The following is a 12,600-nucleotide window of genomic DNA, read 5'->3' on the forward strand; positions in this document are numbered from 1 at the left end:
TTCACCGTGTTAGCCAGGATGGTCTCGATCTCCTGACCTCGTGATCCTCCTGTCTCGGCCTCCCAAAGTGCTGGGATTACAGGCTTGAGCCACCGCGCCCGGCCTTTTTGTGTTTTTTAAACGGAGGTTTGCTCTTGTTGCCCAGGCTCCCCTCCCTTCCCTTCCCCTCCCCTCCCCTCCTTTTCCCTCTACCCACTCTCGAGATGCCTCCCGGAGTCCCCTCTCTTCTTGAGACGGAGTCTTGCTCTGTTACCCAGGATGCAGTGCAATGGCACTATCTTAACTCACTGCAACTCCCTCTCCTGGGTTAAGGCGATTCTCCTGCGTCAGCCTCCCAAGTAGCTGGCATACGCCACCACACCCAGCTAATTTTTGTATTTTTAGCGGAGATGGAGTTTTGCCATGTTACCGAGGCTGGTCTCGAACTCCTGACCTCAGGTGATCACCTGCCTCGGCCTCCCAAAGTGCCGGGATTACAGGCGTGAGCCACCGTGCCCAGTACCTGTAGCTGATTTATTTGACTTCCTAAGATCTCGGTGGTGTCACCTTGGGGAGGCCCTCTAGTTACCACATTGCCTAAGAAGGACTTATTCCTTGTGCTCCCTTCTTTCTGTCCTCTTCTACCTGCTTTTAATTTTTTTTTTTTTTTATTTGAGACGGAGTTTCGCTCTTGTTGCCCACGCTGGAGTGCAGTGGCGTGATCTCTCTCACTGCAACTTCTGCCTCCTGGGTTCAAGTGATTCTCCTGCCTCCCGAGTAACTGGGATTACAGGCATCTGCCACCACGCCTGGCTAATTTTGTGGTTTTAGTAGACATGGAATTTCACCATGTTGGTCAGGCTGGTCTCAAACTCCTGACCTCAGGTGATCACCTACCTCAACCTCCCAAAGTGCTGGGATTACAGGCGTGAGCCACCGTGCCCAGCCTTAAGTTCTTTTGAACACTTATTTCAACTTGAAGTTTTTTATTATGTCTCTATTTCTGATGCACCTACTTGACCCCAGACTCCCTAGAAGGCAAAAACTATGTCTTGTTTGCCCAGAACATTGCCAGGAAGGGAGGAGAAAGATGCATCCTAGGTATTCAAGAGAGTAGAGTGAGTGAATGGTGGAGTCCCAGGCACTGCCTTGGGTAGCTCCAAGACCCCAGGGAGATACCAAAGGCAGTGGCATGGTGGCTCGTGCCTGTAATCCCAGCACTTTGGGAGGCCGAGGCAGGAGGATCGCTTGAGCCCAGGAGTTTGAGACCAGCCTGGGCAATATAGCAAGACTCCATCTCTACCAAAATAATTTTTTTTTAATTTGCTGGGTATGGTGGTACCTGTAGTTTCAGCTGCTCAGGAGGCTGAGGTGGGAGGGTGGCTTGAGCCCAGGAGGTTGAGGCTGAAGTGAGCTGTGATCACACCACTGCACTCCAGCCTGGACAACAGAGCAAGACTCTGTCTCAAAAAAAAAGCCCAACAGCCAGGCTTGGTGGCTCAAGCTTATGATCCCAGCACTTTGGGAGGCTGAGGCAGGTGGATGATTTGAGGTCAGGAGTTTGAAACCAGCCTGGCCAACATAGCGAAACCCCGTCTCTACTAAAAATACAAAAATTAGCCAGGCGTGGTGGTGGGCGCCTATAATCCCAGCTACTTGGGAGGCTGAGACACAAGAATCGCTTGAACCCAGGAGGTGGAGGTTGCAGTGAGCTGAGATCACGCCATTGCACTCCAGCCTGGGGGACAGATCGAGACTCCATCTCAAACAACAACAACAACAACAGCAGCAAAAAAACAAATGGGCTTCTGTCCTGAAGCCTCAGAACATCTACCGAGGGGAAACTGAGGCCTATTGTCTCTCTCCCAGCAGGCAACTCCCTGAAGCACTCCACCACTCTCACCAACCGGCAGCGGGGGAACGAGGTGTCGGCTCTGCCGGCCACCCTAGACTGTGAGTGAGCCCACGGTCCCCAACAAGGAGAGGAGTAGGAGGGTGGGAGGGCCTGTGAGGAGCAGTTGTGGACAGAGGGTAAACTGAAGCACAGAGAAGCAAGGGGACGAGTGAGGACTCTGCCTCTGTCCTGCCCCAGCCCTGTCCATCCACCAGCTCGCAGCGCAGGGGGAGCTCGACCAGCTGAAGGAGCATTTGCGGAAAGGTGCGTGTCCACACACGTGTGCTGGCATGTCCGCGCCTGGGTGGTGTGCATATGGGTGTCCATGCCCACTCATGACGCTGATGTGACCTGTGAGTGTCCACGTGTGTGCTTGTATCTACCTGTCTGTGTGACCTTGTCCATGTATGTCCATCGACGTACGCTCCCCTTCATTCCTGTCTAACCCCAGCCCCCCACCTCGTCCCCCTTTGGCAGCACTGGGGATAGGGGGCAGGGGTGCAGCCTGGTGGTATCGCCTGCCCCCTCCTGCCAGGTGACAACCTCGTCAACAAGCCAGACGAGCGCGGCTTCACTCCCCTCATCTGGGCCTCGGCCTTTGGAGAGATTGAGACCGTTCGCTTCCTGCTGGAGTGGGTGCGTCCCAGCCAAGCTGGGCAGCTGGGGAGTTCCCGGGGGTCTTAGGGTGGACTGGGTTCTTGGCTGTGTTTGCTGGTGCCTTGTCTTTGAGATGCGGCTGCTGGCTGGGTGTGGTGGCTCGTGCCTGTAATCCCAGCACTTTGGGAGGCTGAGGCGGGCAGATCACTTGAGGAGTTCAAGACCAGCCCGGCCAACATGGGTGAAACCCTGTCTCTACTAAAAAAATACAAAAATTAGCCAGGCGTCGTGGCGGGCGCCTGTAATCCCAGGTACTCTGGAGGCTGAGGTGGGAGAATTGCATGAACCCGGGAGGTGGAGGTTGCAGTGAGCCGAGATCGTGCCACTGCACTCCAGCCTGGGCAATAGAGCGAGACTCCGTCTCCAAAAAAAAAAACAAAAAACAAAAAAAAAGATGCAGCTGCTGTGGGTACCCCAGGATTCCTGGGTATGCCCCAACCCATCCCACCACTGCCCCTTCTTCTCCTTGCAGGGTGCCGACCCCCACATCCTGGCCAAAGAGCGAGAGAGCGCCCTGTCGTTGGCCAGCACTGGCGGCTATACAGACATTGTGGGGCTGTTGCTGGAGCGTGACGTGGACATCAACATCTATGACTGGGTGAGGGACTGCCCTCCCCCGGGACCTCTCAGCCTCCGGGCCTTCATTCCTGCCTCAAACATTCACAGAGCACCTGAAAGGTGCAGGCCTGCTCTGGGTGCCGAGAACACGAGACAGCCCCATTCCCAGCCTCACAGAGCAGAGCTCCCCATGTGGGGAAGGCAGACATGGAAACAGGCAGCTGAGATGCAGTGAATTGCGCTATGATGACAGATGCACAGGTGGCTGCAAGAGCCCCGTGTGGCCAAGGGAAGTCAGAGAGGGCTTCCTGGAGGAAGGTGTCTAAGCTTAAGACCCCAAAAAGTGAGATGGGCCCAGTGATGAGCAGGAGGAGGAACCACATTCTATTGGAGGCCAGAGAGTACAAGGCATTGTGAGAATGAGGAAGAGATAAACCTTTGGTTTTTCCTGCCCCTACCCACAACAGAATGGAGGGACGCCGCTGCTGTACGCTGTGCGTGGGAACCACGTGAAATGCGTTGAGGCCTTGCTGGGTGAGTGGGAGTCGGGACTGGCCCCAAGGGCCCCAGCGCTCCAGCAGGCCCTGCGGGGATCCTGAGGATAGGGAGACGCCCGAGCATTGCTTGAAGAGTTATTGGAGCAGGTGGTCACTGCCTGCTCTTCTCGGAGGGTGGATCAGAGGGGAGGAGGTGGTAGGACCACACGGGAGTCAGGGTCTGGGTCTAGGATCTGGCCCAGAGGCTGAGCACCTCCATCCTCCATGGCTCAGAGACCCTTCAGCCACGTTCTTCAGTGGAGACCGAGATAGCAGAGGTTGGACTCTTGTCAAAAGGCCACATGGGCAATAGGCAGACCCACGACTGCATTGTGGGGAATGAGGGGTGCCATGGGATCTCCCAGGTCCCCAGACCCCATTCTGGGCTCCCAGGCCCCACCCTCTAGCACCCTCCCCTCTCCCTTGCAGCCCGCGGTGCTGACCTCACCACCGAAGCCGACTCTGGCTACACCCCGATGGACCTTGCCGTGGCCCTGGGATACCGGAAAGGTCGGCCTGAGACACACAGGGCAGGAATGGGGTCCTGCCTGGGCACATCCCAGTCCTGGCTCCTGGGGCTCCGCATGTGCTGGGGTAGGGAGGACAATGGGTGTCAGTGACTGGGGCCATGATGGGGGACAGATAGGCATGGAGAGGCCCAAAGAGGGGCTTCTCATCAAAGAGCCCCAAAGTGGCCAATGGAAGTCAGAGAGGGCTTCCTGGAGGAATGTTTCTTAAGCTTGAGACCCCAAGAAGTGAGATGGGCCCAGCCCTGGGATGGGGAGGTCAGGGAAGGATTCTGGGGGACCTGAAGGGAGGGAGAATGGCATCCAGGTGGGAGGACTGGCCCCTGCGGAGGCCTGGCAGTGAGGACACCAAAGGGTAGGTGGCCAGGCCACAGCGCACAGAGCCATGGAGGCTGCCCCTCTCCATGGCGGGCAGTGGGTTTGAACAGGGACCATAGGCAGACCCGAATTTGACTCCATTTCCTCTGTCACAATGGGACCCCAACTTCCCCATCCATAAAATGGGGAGATCCCCATTGAACCGACCCCCTGGGTTCATGGTAGGGATGGAGGGCTTAGGAAATATCCCCCCACCTTCCTTCGGAGTTTTACTGTGTTTGGGATGGAAATCATTCCTCATCCCTCCTCTCGTTTTCAGGGGGTTTGTTTTTGTTTTGTTTTGTTTTTCGAGGCAAAAAGTCTTGCTCTATCACCCAGGCTGGAATGAAGTGGTGCAGGCAGAGCATGGGGCAGGCAGAGCTTACTGCAGCCTCGACCTCCCAGGCTCCAAGTGATCCTCCCACCGCAGCCTCCCGAGTAGCTGGGACCACAGGCATTCATCACCACGCCTGACTAATTTTTTGTTGTTGCTTTTTTTTTTTTTTTTTAGACGGAGTCTCGCTCTGTCACACAGGCTAGAGTGCAATGGCGCGATCTTGGCTCACTGCAACCTCCAACTCCCTGGTTCAAGCGATTCTCCTGCCTCAGCCTCCTGAGTAGCTGGGATCACAGGCGTGCACCACCATGCCTGGCTAATTTTTTTATTTTTAGTAGAGACAGGGGTTTCACCATGTCGGTCAGGCTGGTCTCGAACTCCTGACCTTGTGATCCGCCTGCCTCAGCCTCCCAAAGTGCGGGGATTATAGGCATGAGCCACAATGCCCGGCTGTGTTGTTTTTTTTTTTTTTAGAAGAGACAGGGTCTTGCTATGTTGCCCAGGCTGGTCTCAAACTCCTGGGCTCAAACCGTCCTTCTGCCCCAGCCTCCTAAGTAGCTGGAACTACAGGCATGTACCAGTCTACCCAGCTAATTTGTAAAATCTTTTTAATGTATTTTTTGAGACAGAGTCTCGCTCTGTCACCCAAGCTGGAGTACAATGGCATGATCTCGGCTCACTGCAACCTTTGCCTCCCAGGCAAACAGTTCTCCTGCCTCAGCCTCCTAAGTAGCTGGGATGACAAGTACCTGCCACCACACCCGACTAATTTTTTTTTTTCTTGAGATGGAGTTTCGCTCTTGTCGCCCAGGCTGGAGTGCGATGGTGCGATCTCGGCTCGCCACAACCGCTGCCTCCCAGGTTCAAGCAATTTTCCTGCCTCACCCTCCCAAGTAGCTGGGATTACAGGCATGTGCCACCATGCCCAGCTAATTTTTTGTATTTTTAGTAGAGACAGGGTTTCTCCATGTTGGTCAGGCCGGTCTCGAACTCCCAACCTCAGGTGATCCACCCACCTCAGCCTTCCAAAGTGCTGGTATTACATGCGTGAGCCACCGCGCCTGGCTGCACCTGGCTAATTTTTGTAGTTTTAGTAGAGATGGGGTTTCACCATGTTGGCCAGGCTGGCCTTTCCTGACTTCAAGTGATCTGCCCACCTTGGCCTCCCAAAGTCCTGGGATTACAGGTGTGAGCCACCAAGCCCAGCCTGATTTTTAAATTTTTTTGGTAGAGACAGGGTTTTGCTATGTTGCCCAAGCTGGCCTCAAATTCCTGAGCTCAAGCAGTCCTCCCCTCTGGACCTCCCAAAGTGCTGGGATTACAGGTGTAAGCCACCACGCCCAGGCCCATCTTTTCATAAAAGTCACAATTCACACATTTTGCTTGGTAAGAAATATTTTTATATTAATAATTCTGAAAAGCTATAAAAATGCATTTTTACTAACTTAGGGGAAGTTGAGGTTCCTGGGATGGGGCCTAGGTTCTCCCAGCTTTGCTCTGTAATGCAGGTCTCTGTAGGGGTCCTTGTTTGTTCCCGAAGGGGAGAGCGCAGGTTGGCCTAAGCCTCCATGCCCCTCCCGATTCAAACTCACAGCCCACCTTTTCCCTGCCCCATCTCAGTGCAACAGGTGATCGAGAACCACATCCTCAAGCTCTTCCAGAGCAACCTGGTGCCCGCTGACCCTGAGTGAAGGCCGCCCGCTGGGGACTCAGACACTCAGGGAACAAAACGGTCGGCCAGAGCTGGGGAAACCTAGAACTGGCTTCAAAGGCAGCTCCTGGACAGGTGGTGGGAGGGGACTCTTCCCAAGAGAAACCAATAAACCTTCTGTGCAGAATTTGAGGGACTTTGCTGTGCTTTCCGGAGGGCTTCCTGGAGGAGACAGCCCCCAGAGGTCTCACACCTTCTCCCCAAGCACCCGCAGGTGGTAGATGACCACACGGCCAAAAAAGTCAGTGGCATCCTCAAATGTCACCTTCAGCCGGTCCACTTCAGCAGCTGGTATGGGGAAAGTGTGATCGTGGGTAGTCAAGGGAAACAGTTGATTTCTGGTTTCCCACCCGCAGGCCCCCACCTCTTTCAGACCCAGCTCAGACTCCACTGATGTGGGCAACCTGGGGAAGCTGCAGGCCCCTCTAAGCCTCTGACACAGAACAGGTGGTCATCAGCCCCATTTTACAGAAAAAGTGATGGAGTCCTAGAGGTCATGTGTTCAAGATCACACATCAGGGTTCCCATTCAGGTTTGGGTGAGTCCAAAGGCACAGACCACCCCACCCCAGAAGCAGGGGCAGGATATCTGAAGTGAGTTGTTGTCCTCAGGGTAGAAATCTGCAATCTTGCGGAGAGCCTGACTGCCCTGTGAACCTTCAGCAGAGAAAGGCAATGAGTGTCTGGGGTGACCCCTGGAACCCCCGCCACCCAGGGCCTCCTAGTACCTTCCAGGCAGCCCCGGCGACTGGAGAAGCCACCCTGAAACTGGATCTGCAGCTGGGAGACACGGATGAGCTGGGGAAACTCCAGTGTCACCCACTGGGAGGGGCCCTGGAAGCAGACAGGAAAACGGAGGCACAAGCTCACTGCAGGCAGGGCCCTGCTATGCCTATCTCATTCACACAGTCCTTGTTGAGGGGGAGAAGAGAGAAATTCGGCACTTGTTCCTTTCCTGGCCACCTATGGGGGCCCCCTGACGTTCTCAAGCCATGAAATCTGAATCTGAATCACCCCAGAGATGAAGGGTCGAGGGAGGAGCCTCACCTGGTCTGAGTTCCAACATGTCTCCTCATCCTGGTCGAAAAGATGTTTTTTTCCAAACTGCCGGGTGTTGCGATTCAGCACCGAACTCACCCTGGAGGCACCAGGATCAGGGCAAAAAGAGGGGCTGAGACCAGCTCTCAGCTCCGTGGAGGGCCTGACCTCCACACCTCTGTCCACTGAGGGCTCGACCCCAGGCTTAGGGCTTCGCCCCTGCCTGTCCCTACAGACTCTTACCTGCTCACTGTCTCTGGACAAACCAAAGAGTGGGTCATGTCGGTTCCACAAGACCTCGCAGGGCTTAGGATTGGGCACAGCCTTGGTTCGAATCCCGGCGCCTCCTCAAGCCACAGGGCGGCGCGATCTCGGCTACGCCTTGGCCTGCACGTCCTCACCTGTAACTTGGGAAGAGACCCGCCACTCCTTCGCCCACCCCAGTCCTAAAAGTCGCCTCGATCAATCCCCTGCCGGAAGATTTGGGAGAGAGGATCAGGGAAACCGCCAATGACCGGAGGCCGGGCCTCTCAGAGGAAACAGATTTCCCGCGGGTTTCGGGGGCGGTGGCTTTTTGTGTGAATCTGTTTCTCTGCGAACAGAGCTCTTGGAGCCAAATGTTGGGACCCGGAACCGCGTGGGCTCGGCGCATGCGTGTTGTAAATCCGGTGCCCACAGTAGCCGCTCCTGGGGCGGGGCTTGATTCGACCCCGCCCCTTCATGCTCGCTTCTTAAAGGGCCCGGGTTCAATGATTGAATTTACCTTGGTTTCCTCGAAGCTGTAGGGAAAAGGCTGGCTGCGCGCGCGGGGCGCTGTCCCTCGGCGCGCGAAGGTGTAGAGCACTGGTTTTGACTGATTTTGGAATCCGAGAGACTTCGTTTTTTTTTTTTTTTTTTTTTGAGGTAGGGTCTCACTGTCGCCCAGGCTGGAGTACGGTGGTGCGATCGCGGCTCTCTGCGACCTCTGCCTCCCAGTCTCCAGCAGTCCTCCTACCTCGGCTTCCCGAATAGTTGGAACTAGCAGGCGCGCACCACCACGGCCAGCTAATTTTTTTTTTTTTTTTTTTTTTTTTTTTGTAGAGATGAGGTTTTGCCATATTGCCCAGATTGGTCTCGAACTCCTGGGCTCAAGCGATCCGCCCACTCTCGCCTCCCAAAGTGCTGGGATTACAGGCGTAAACTACCACGCCCGGCCAGAGAGACTTCCTATGACAATGTCTTTCTTCCTACTCTAACCTACTCTACCCTAACCGCTACCTAAGGCTAAATGCAGCTTGGGAATCCCTGAACTTCACTGCCTCCCGGAGGCCAAAGGCAGAGTTGTGGAAAAGGCCGCGATGTTGGGAGTATCTGAAGTCCTCATCAACCCTTTGTAAGATATATATACAAAAATATATGTATACACACATATATATACACATACACATATATATACACACATACACATATATATATATATATTTTAGACGGAGTCTCACTCTGTCGCCCAGGCTGGAGTGCAGTGGCTCACTCTCGGCTCACTGCAAGCTCCGCCTCCCGGGTTCAAGCGATTCTCCTGCCTCAGCCTCCCCAGTAGCTGGGACTACAGGCGCCCGCCACCATGCCCGGCTAATTTTTTGTATTTTTAGTAGAGACGGGGTTTCACCGTGTTAGCCAGGATGGTCTCTATCTCCTGACCTCGTGATCCACCCGCCTCGGCCTCACAAAGTGCTGGGATTACAGGTGTGAGTCACCGTGCCCGGCCCCTTGTGTTCTTGTTTGGACAGAGGAGCCCTGGCCTCCAAGTTTGTCTTTCCCAGAAAATGCTGCTGGGACATCAAGGAAGGCTTCTTGGAGGAGGGAGCATGCGAGGTCGGGTGTTTTTGTTATTTTTGTTTTGTTTTGTTTCGAGATGGAGTCTCACTTTGTTGCCCAGGCTGGAGTGCAGTGGTGTGATCTCAGCTCACCACAACCTCCGCCTCCCGGGTTCAAGTGATTCCCCTGCCTCAGCCTCCCAGGTAGCTGTAACTCCAGGTGCGCACCACCATGCCTGGCTAATTTTTGTATTTTTAGTTGAGAAGGGGTTTCACTATGTTGGCCAGGCTGGTCTCGAACTCCTGACCTTGCGATCTGCCCGCCTTGGCCTCCCAAAGTGCTGGGATTACAGGCGTGAGCCACCACACCCAGCCTGCAAGGTGGGTTTTGAAGCATGAACAGGAGTTTGCCAAACACAAAGCCCTAGATTCCAGGCTGAAGATTTGGTTCATTGATTCACTAGACACCTCCTGCAACCTCTACTGTTACACTCTCATGCCCAGTCTTCTGCTGGATGATGCTGGGGACAGCAAGAGGCCTCAGCTCCAACCCCGTCCCAGAGGAGCCCCCGATCTGGGCAAGACAGAGGTAGACATAGACACTCCTAGCCCCAAGGGAGAGATAGGGCTGAAGGAGCAGGGGCTCTATCTAGAGGAAAGGTTTCCTGGGAGAGGGGATATTAGAATTGCACCTTAATAGGGGGTCAGGCGACAGAAATTCACAAGGGTGAGAAAATCTGGAGTGGGGAGGGTGTTCCAGGCAGGGAACTCAGCATAAGCAAAGGCCTAGTTAGGTGAAAGACCATGAATTTGAATAAAATATGTGGAGCCACATCCTGCTGGGCCCGGAGAAGTCACAGAAGGTGTTGGAGAAAGGGCAGGACACCATCCGTTCTGCACGAATCGAGAGTTCCAAGACAGAGCAGCCACTGGCAAGAGGCTGTTTTTCCTGGCTTTAGCTGAATGGTCTGGCAGTCAGCCCCTTTCTTCAAGGGCTGGAGGAATGGTCCTCCTGGCATCCTACTAGCATCTGCTCAAACCCACCCCAGGCGGTGGGGGGCGGGGGGCTGGCGGGGAAACTGGGTCACCAGCAGAAGGCCTGCCTCTTCAGCCCCTGCCTGCCGGGGCTTTCCGCATTTAGACAGAGTCTGGTGCCATCCAAACCCAACTTCGCTGGTCTCAGGGCTGGGGCTGGAGGTGACAGGAAACCCTGCCCCCAACCTAACCCCCCCGGAGGAAGTTAGGAAGAGCAGGGACCCCGGAGAGCCCAGATCTGGTTCAAGTCCTGGCTGGACCACTCATTCGCTGTGTGACCTTAGAAAAGCACCTTGACCTCTCTGAGCCTCAGTTTTCTCATCTGTGAAATGGGGGAATTCTATTAATGGGACTGGTGGAGGACTCTGTGGGTTCTTCAGGTTGACACATAGCAACAGTAGCTGACTTTCACTGAGAGTCCACTGTGTGTCTGACTTGAAGCCACGTTTCGTCACCACCCATTGGCTTGTTAAACCTGCTGTGGCTGCTCCCTGTCATTCCCATTTTACAGCTGAGGACACATCACCTTAGCCAAGGCCCTCCAGTGAGGATATGCATGGCTCCAGGGCTCTCCACACCACTCCTGGCTTTGGCATGTGGCCTCCTTGCCCATGGGTATGAGGCCAGCTCCATACCCTCTTCCCGCCTCCTCACCCCACTGGCGCCTGGGCATGAAAGAGCCTCCTGTTTCTCCAGGGAATTAGCAGCTCTGGGCTCCCAGCAGGGCAGCCAAAAGTGGTCCATTCATTCGCTTGAGTGAGGAAAGACTAAGAGCTCCCACCCCCACCCCAGGGAATGGGGCAGGGAGGGCTCTAGAAGGTCCAAAAGCAGCTCCTCTGGTTCACTTGGGGAAACTGAGGCACAGAACAGCAAAGTCATTTGGCCAAGATCACCAAGGGGAACTGGGATGCAAACCCGTCTGACTCTGGAGTTCCCCTAACTCCAGCATTTTTCTAGGGAGAAACTGGAGGTTTAGAAAGAGTCAGGGACTTGCTGCAGTCACACAGTGAGTTTGGGTCAGTGGGGACTCTCTGCCTTGGTGGTGTCTGGGAAGGCAGCCCCACCTGTGCGGAAGACAGGTCCTTCTGTCCATGATTTCATCATCCTGGAACAAGGCAGGGAATGGCCCTCAGATAGCTTCAAGCCTCAGTTTCCCCACTGGGAGATGAATATAATAGTTTCCCTAAGGTCTTAGCCTGGGGTATCTGCCAGGGAGGGTTTAATGGGATTCCCTGAGCCTGGAGACCCCCATCGGGCAGGTCTGGGTCTGATTTATCTACTGGGGCCCATCCGGACCCCTCTCCAAGGAGACAGATGCTCACACAGTACCAGCTGGGGTTATGAGTCCTGGTGTAATGCAAGCCTGGGTCCCACTGGAGGTGACAGTGGGAGTGGGAGGGGTGTCTGGGTATGAAAAGATTCAGGTGGGCATGTATGGGAGCACCAGGAGCTGCATGTGTGTGACTGGTTGTAACAGTGGCTGGAAAGGCTACAGATCTCCGGGTTGGTGGCATTGGTGGTATTGGTGTGAACATGGTTGTGTGCTCACTACCTGTGGGTGTGTCTGTAACTAGAAACCTGGTTGTGGGTGAGCAACATGGGGCCAATGTCTGCTGCTGGCAGGAAGGCGAAGGTGTTGTGGGTGTGAGCAGCAGTGGGTGTCTTTGCATGTGGAGGGATTCTGGTGCAGCCCAGCTCATAGCTTCGCCTTTGATTGTGCAGCACGTGTGACTTGTGTGTGGCCCAGTCCAGGTATGGTTTTGTGTGGCCTGACCAGGTTGATTGTGCATGTGATTGTGTGTGGCCTGGTGTGGCTGTGCATGACTGGGTGTGGTTGTGCATGGCTGGGTGTGGTCGTGCATGGCTGAGTGTGGTTGTATATGATTGGGTGTGGTTGTGCATGACCAAGTGTGATTGTATGTGGTTGAGTGTGATTGTATATGTCCAGGTTTCACTGTGCATAGTTGGTGAAACCTGTGTGTAGTCTGGTGTGGTTGTGTATGGCTGAGTGTGGTTGTCATTGACTGGGTGTGGTTGTGCATGGCTGGGTGTGGTTGTCATTGGCTGAGTGTGGTTGTGCATGGCTGGGTGTGGTTGTCATTGGCTGAGTGTGGTTGTGCATGGCTGAGTGTGGTTGTGCATGGCTGGGTGTGGTTGTCATTGGCTGGGTGTGGTTGTG

The 12,600-nt window shown here is 54.8% G+C and overlaps 2 protein-coding genes across 8 annotated transcripts in view; one reads left to right on the forward strand and one right to left on the reverse strand.

Annotated features, from left to right (window-relative positions):
- Positions 1 to 6,683, forward strand: part of RFXANK (regulatory factor X-associated ankyrin-containing protein) — a 16,290-nt gene extending 9,607 nt beyond the window's left edge. For 2 of the 6 annotated variants that reach the window (XM_011990757.1, XM_011990750.1), the window contains 7 exons: positions 1,849 to 1,932; positions 2,072 to 2,137; positions 2,409 to 2,509; positions 3,003 to 3,128; positions 3,556 to 3,622; positions 4,054 to 4,134; positions 6,466 to 6,683. In XM_011990757.1, coding sequence (XP_011846147.1) covers positions 1,849 to 1,932; positions 2,072 to 2,137; positions 2,409 to 2,509; positions 3,003 to 3,128; positions 3,556 to 3,622; positions 4,054 to 4,134; positions 6,466 to 6,536 — 596 coding nt within the window. In that variant the 3' untranslated portion in view covers positions 6,537 to 6,683. The remainder of the gene's footprint in view (positions 1 to 1,848; positions 1,933 to 2,071; positions 2,138 to 2,408; positions 2,510 to 3,002; positions 3,129 to 3,555; positions 3,623 to 4,053; positions 4,135 to 6,465) is intronic. The other 4 variants (XM_011990785.1, XM_011990775.1, XM_011990764.1 and 1 more) reach the window with 3 other exon arrangements.
- On the reverse strand, positions 6,223 to 8,245 carry NR2C2AP (nuclear receptor 2C2-associated protein). 2 transcript variants are annotated; one of them, XM_011990729.1, is made up of 6 exons: positions 7,837 to 8,245; positions 7,603 to 7,693; positions 7,284 to 7,389; positions 7,145 to 7,212; positions 6,751 to 6,860; positions 6,291 to 6,381 (listed from the first exon to the last, which is right to left on the reverse strand). In XM_011990729.1, the coding sequence occupies exons 1-6, from the start codon at positions 7,872 to 7,874 to the stop codon at positions 6,291 to 6,293; spliced, it is 504 nt and encodes a 167-aa protein (XP_011846119.1). In that variant the 5' UTR covers positions 7,875 to 8,245. The 2 variants fall into 2 exon arrangements, with proteins under 2 accessions (XP_011846129.1, XP_011846119.1); XM_011990739.1 differs by having other exon boundaries at positions 6,223 to 6,860.
- Positions 8,246 to 12,600: the final 4,355 nt, after the last annotated feature.

The sequence above is a fragment of the Mandrillus leucophaeus genome, unplaced genomic scaffold, assembly GCF_000951045.1.
Source record: "Mandrillus leucophaeus isolate KB7577 unplaced genomic scaffold, Mleu.le_1.0 Scaffold11, whole genome shotgun sequence".
Lineage (NCBI taxonomy): Eukaryota > Metazoa > Chordata > Mammalia > Primates > Cercopithecidae > Mandrillus > Mandrillus leucophaeus.

Bases quoted from the DNA above. Each gene is read 5' to 3' on its own strand.
- NR2C2AP (XM_011990729.1), bottom strand. From the start codon at position 7,874: ATGACCCACTCTTTGGTTTGTCCAGAGACAGTGAGCAG. The intron at 6,861-7,144 runs ATATCCTGCCCC...ACCCACGATCAC, and splicing joins AGGACAACAACTCACTTCAG to ACTTTCCCCATACCAGCTGC. The intron at 6,382-6,750 runs GGTGTGAGACCT...GCTCTCCCCTTC, and splicing joins CTGCGGGTGCTTGGGGAGAA to GGGAACAAACAAGGACCCCT.